General features: G+C 35.0%; 1 protein-coding gene across 1 annotated transcript; it reads left to right on the forward strand.

The window, feature by feature from the left end:
* Positions 1 to 243: 243 nt before the first annotated feature.
* LOC148274991 (uncharacterized) lies at positions 244 to 1,536 on the forward strand. The gene has a single exon (XM_088236332.1). The coding sequence runs from the start codon at positions 244 to 246 to the stop codon at positions 1,534 to 1,536; it is 1,293 nt and encodes a 430-aa protein (XP_088092458.1).
* The last annotated feature ends 4,250 nt before the right edge of the window (positions 1,537 to 5,786 follow it).

Here is a 5,786-nt window from a genome sequence, read left to right on the forward strand (position 1 = left end):
TCCTCGGTCACTGAATGGGGAGACAAAGTCAAATTGATATTTTCAGAGGAAAAAACTAACGCCCTCTTCATAACTAAGCGCAATAAGGCGCAGGCACCTTGCCTTTTCATGAAGGGAAAAAGAATTAACTTCGTAACAGACTGCAAAATCCTTGGAGTGGTACTAGATGAGAATCTTAATTGGAGTAAACACGTAGATTCAGTAACGAAAAAAGCGACAAAAATCGCAAACAAATTAATATTCATGGCCAAGCCAACATGGGGTCTTAATCCTGAAATATTGCGGTCAATTTACATTGGAGTAGTGGAACCGATGATCACCTATGCTGCGGCGGTGTGGTCGGAAACGGCAAAAAGGAAAAATATACAGGCGAAACTAAATAGAGTACAGAGATCTATGGGAATAAGAATATGCAAAGCATACCGCACGGCTTCCCTTACATCTGTACAAGCAATAGCTGGACTGATTCCACTGGACTTAAAAGTTAAAGAGCTGGGAGAAATCTATAATACGAAGAAGAATCTCACCATCACTAATAGACCAGATGATCAAAGATACCAGGGAAGGATAGCGTACACGGAACTGCCGCATCCAAGCGAGCAAATAGGTGAAATCACCAGTTACCCAGACTCGTACGCAAGAGTCAAATTCCCCGTCGAAGAAATCGATATATACACGGATGGAAGTAAAACTGAAGGAAAAGTGGGAGCAGCTTTCGCCGTGTTTAATAATGACGGAGAAGTACACAAAAAGAAGCTTCCCATGGCTGACTACTGCTCGGTATTCCAAGCCGAACTCTTCGCCATTATGAAAGCCTTAGACTGGGTCTCTAGCAAGACGAGCAACTGGAAGACTGTCAACTTGTTGTCAGATTCTAGAAGCTCTGTTCAAGCACTTGAAGACGGGGCTCCCGACAATCCGATGGTTTTCTACATCCAAAACTCATCTCGGATCTTAAAGTCCAAAGGCATCGATTGCAAATTTATGTGGATTCGAGGCCATAATGGCCTTGCGGGAAATGAAAGAGCTGATGAACTAGCTAAAAGCGCAGCTCTACACGTAAAAACCGCAAAGCTTTACACTGAATTTCCACTTAGTTACGCCAAAAGAGAATTAAGAAGTCTGACTTTAACAGAATGGGAAGAACGATACCAAAGCAGCACCACTGGTTCTGGAACCAAATACTTTTTAAAGACACTAGAAGAGTGCAAAAACTTCAGAAAATCAAACACGCCAACATTCGAGTCAACCCAAATTCTAACGGGCCATGGAGCCACACTCTCTTATCTTCACAGATTTAAATTGAAAGATAATCCGGCTTGTCCTTGCGACGCACAGACGGAGCAAAACGTAGATCATCTGTTGTTTCACTGCCCCATGTTTGCCATAGATCGATTCTCTTTCGAAAAAGAGTGCAACAGATTAAATGTTCCATTTGAAGATTTTACGCAGGTACTTCAAAACAGGTTACTCTCCGGGATGTTCGTGAACTTTGCTAAACTAATTATAGATAGAATAAGACCCATGAACAAGTAAAGAGGCTGGCACTCTATACTTGTCATAACAATCTGTGATAATAACAATATTAAAATGTAAACTAATCAAAACTTCTCCACAGATACCTCCCTTTCCTGTTAAGGTTTCTCATGGTTCCCTTAACACTTGGACGAATGTCGGAAAGCGAAACTAGCCCATGAAAACAGAGGTTATAGGTACACAAAACACAAACACGCAAAATGACTCACATAAAAACGAACACAAATAACAAAATACATAACACAAACAAGTATAGTCGCATTCGGGGGCGCCGACACATGTATTTGTGTTAGTGCTTTTGATGTGATTGTAAACTAATTGACAGTACACAAACACTTACACGTAAAATCATACACAAAGCACTAACACTAAAAACAGCACAAATATATCACCTTGATAAATAATAAGCAAGGGAAAAACAATGCAACACAACCAAGAAAAAAAAAATAACGTATTCCCTTCAAACAATTAGTCAATAATTCAATGTCATGATCAGCTTTGGTAGCTTTATTGTATTGATTGAACGCGAACAAAGGAAGGCGTCAAAAATGCTCATTTTCGTCTACTTGACATTCCATTTTGAAGGGTTGTAATAAAATAAAATAACAAATTCAAACTAATACCACTTTCGGATAAAGGGATTTTGAGTATTATTCAATTAAAATCTATAACCTACTTCAACTATCTATTAAAACAATTAGTAACGAGAAAATGTTCAAAAAGGCTATAAAAATGGATAGTGGAACTAGGTAGAAGTAAAATGGATTGTCTCATTCGCCCAAACCAATATTGAACCTATTGCTCCACAAGTATACTCCACAAGTTATGTTATTAAGCATTTTGTAGTTTGAATAATAATCATATACAATATTTGAGTTTGTCCAAAGGTTTGTAGACAAAATACTGGATTTCACTCCCTCAGGAGTCATTAAGATCAGAAATATGGATGTTCAAACATGGGCAGAATGGTGAATGTTACACAGTGTGTAAAGTGGCCACTTAAACCAGCAAATGACATGTCATAAGCCCTGTAAATGCCTAGACTTCCATATTCCCTTCTTTAAGGTATTATCCATCCCTGTTGTAATTTGTTGAACAATAATATAGATGCACATAAATTAATCTGTTGACTTTTGTGAAGTAAAACACCTGAAACCTTTATCATGTGGGTGAGATATATCAAGCAGTATCTAAAGTGGCCACTTATGACAGGTCATAAGCCCTGTAAATGCCTAGACTTCTATATTCCCAATTCAAAAATGTTTTTCCTCTCAGTTGCAACAAATTTAGATCTAAATAACTTCCTAGGAGGAAATCCAGCCAGTCTGCAAACATTTAGACATAGTCAGAACATTGCTGTATTTACAACTCGTTGAAAATGATCCCTAAAATTGAAATTTTAGGGTGCATCATAAAAACGCAAATATTTCTTTAAAAAATATTTAATAGATAAGTCTAGAGTAATAAAATTAGCCTTGGGCTAGAAAGAGCCGAGATCGGTCCACGTCCAGCCCATAACAGTAGATTACTTTTGAGATTAAGCACGATTATAAAGCGGGTATAATACCACAATACATCGTTAAGTCACGTATGAAACACTCTCCTAAAACATACAAAATGTATTTCATCTGTCCTCAAATGTTTTGTTAACACACATGGATCGAGGCCCCGATAAAAATTGGGACGTTTAAAAATGTTATCTTCAATTGTTTATAAAATAAGTCGAACTTTCTGTACGAAAATTTGTATTATTGAATTGCAAACTTAGAGCATCTTCGACGGTAACCTGCAATGAGGAACAATATTTTGAGTTTGTCCAAATTTTTGTATACAAGGACTGGATTCAAATCCCTGGGGAGCTGTTTATATTAACATATTACAACAGAGATGAAGAACATTTAAGAGAAGGTAATATAGAAGTCCAGGCATCTACAGGGCTTATGACCTGTCAATGGCTGGTTTAAGTGGCCACTTTACACACTGTGTAACATTCACCATTCTGCCTATATTTGAACATGTATATTCCTTCAATTCTTTCATCTGTTGATGTTTGTGAAGTTAAAGAGCTGAAACTTTAGTATAGAAATTTAAAAAATATATATTTTCAGGCGTTGCCTAGTATGTAAGTGAAATAATTCAATTTGATGAATCTCACCCGCATAAATAAAGGTTTCAGCTTTCATGGAATAGGTGGATTTATCGACAATATCAGTATATCATGTTGATGTTAACAGCTCCCCAGGGAGTTGAATCCAGTCCTTGTCTACAAAAGTTTGGACAAACCCAAAATATTGTTGAATATTTATTCGACAACGTTTAGTAATCACTGTTAAAATAAAATAGGATAATATTCAAAAGTTAAGTATACCTTGATAAAGAAGCTTGTGAAGCTTTGAAACCGGTCTGTAGAAAAAACAAAATAAGTGATTAAAAACAACGTTATTTTATTTTTATTTTATTACAGTGGACCCGACAGACGTTGTCCTGCCCGAACGTTAGCTTGTCTGCTATTAGCTGGTTCAACAAATATTTTTTTCGTAATTAATTACAAACGTTAGTTATTTTGGACTATTTTAAGCTATTTATATATTCCTAATAAGGGTTTGTTTTTTTGTTTTATCTCTACGTGTGATTGGCTAAGAGGCTTCATCGTGCTCAAATTAAGATCACTACTCTATCTAATCCACGGAGAAAATACGGGAATACATGTTGATGTATAATAGTCAGACCATTTTTTACCCTGTGCGTTCTAAAATACTGAAACTTAACTCATGACTGACGCGTATTGGGTCATTCCTAAACCGCCAGCCAGGTTTTGACGTGACCTTAACATTTAATTCAAAACCAAAATAAATGAGAAGAAAAATGTGTCGTAAAAGTGTGCAAAAACTGTTCGGATAAAAGAATCAAAATTTATATTATATTTTATATTCGTAATAAGGGTTAGTTTTTCGTTTTATCTCTTCATGCGATTGGCTAAGAGGCCTCGTCACGCTCAAATCAAAATCACGCAAAAATCACTACTCTAGTACCATAATCCATGGAGAAAATACAGGAATATGTGTTAATTAAGAAAATTCAGATCGCGATTTACCTTGAGCCCTCTAAAATTATGGCATTCAACCAATGCCCAGCGCAAATTCAGTCATTCTCTAATCGTCAGCCGTGTTTCGACGTGACCTTGACATTTAATTCGAAACCAAAAGAAAAGAAAAAAATAAGATAGACCAGATCTTGTCTTGAGGTAGCAATTCTTTTTTTGTCCTAGCTTTAACTTTATTTCGTTGTAATTTATTTAATTTGTACCTGTATTTAGTATAAGAAGATGTGTTTACCATTGTTGGAATGGAATGTATAAGTCCGTCAATAAATAAATAAATAATAAAAGAAAAGATACTGTATCGTGAAAACGTGCAAAAACTTTCCGGATAAAAGAAAAACTATTTTTCATTGATATGTAGGTACCTAAGTACTTGTCATATTTTTTAATAGCTCGGTGCATGTCTACGTCAATGAAAGAAACCAAATTATTTAAATTCCGTGTTTCAATGAAATTCGGGGTCAGTTGTTCGAATTTTAAGTTGGACAAAGACATCCGAATTCTTCAATTCGCGGTCTCTAATCTCTAGTTGCTAGTTGCTTTCTGCACTAATCAACCATTGACGGTTTGCAGTGTAAATCAATCACAAATATGATTTATGGCCATTCCTAATAAAGTGATCTCTGACAACAATCGTGATGTAGCTAATGTCTTGATTGACAGAAGTAGGCTAGTGCTGGTTTGTCTGTCTTGTATTATTGTCTGTGGTGTGTTACTTTCTGATGTGTTGCGTGAATAGATATAATTTAAGTATTAATAATAATACATATTGTTCAGATAAATATAATTGATTCTGATTTGTATGCGCTACTAGTCTATATGAATAGAAACTAACTAACGAAAGTTGCCATATTAAAATAAAAAATATAGCTTTATTGAAAATATTTTATTTTTATTTTTATAATATACATATAAGGTATAACAGAGTATAAAAAAAATAAAAAAAGCAATAAATTACATATTAACAGTTAAAATAGTAAACACAAAATCCCGCAAAGGCATGCCTAGTTCGTGGGTATACGAGAAATGTTTATGAATTTTTGCTCCTATAATATATAGACAGATATAATATTTTTGTATAATATTATATTATTTTTTCTAAATATATATTACTCTTTCATAAGAGAAAAGAAAATATTCTGTAAAAGAT

The sequence above is a fragment of the Micrasema longulum genome, unplaced genomic scaffold (assembly GCF_059751315.1).
Source record: "Micrasema longulum isolate JH-2025_06_02 unplaced genomic scaffold, ASM5975131v1 h1tg001536l, whole genome shotgun sequence".
Taxonomy (NCBI): domain Eukaryota; kingdom Metazoa; phylum Arthropoda; class Insecta; order Trichoptera; family Brachycentridae; genus Micrasema; species Micrasema longulum.

What these genes read in the sequence shown, in the direction of transcription:
- LOC148274991 (XM_088236332.1), top strand. Translation starts at nt 244, where the DNA reads ATGGCCAAGCCAACATGGGGTCTTAATCCTGAAATATTGCGGTCAATT.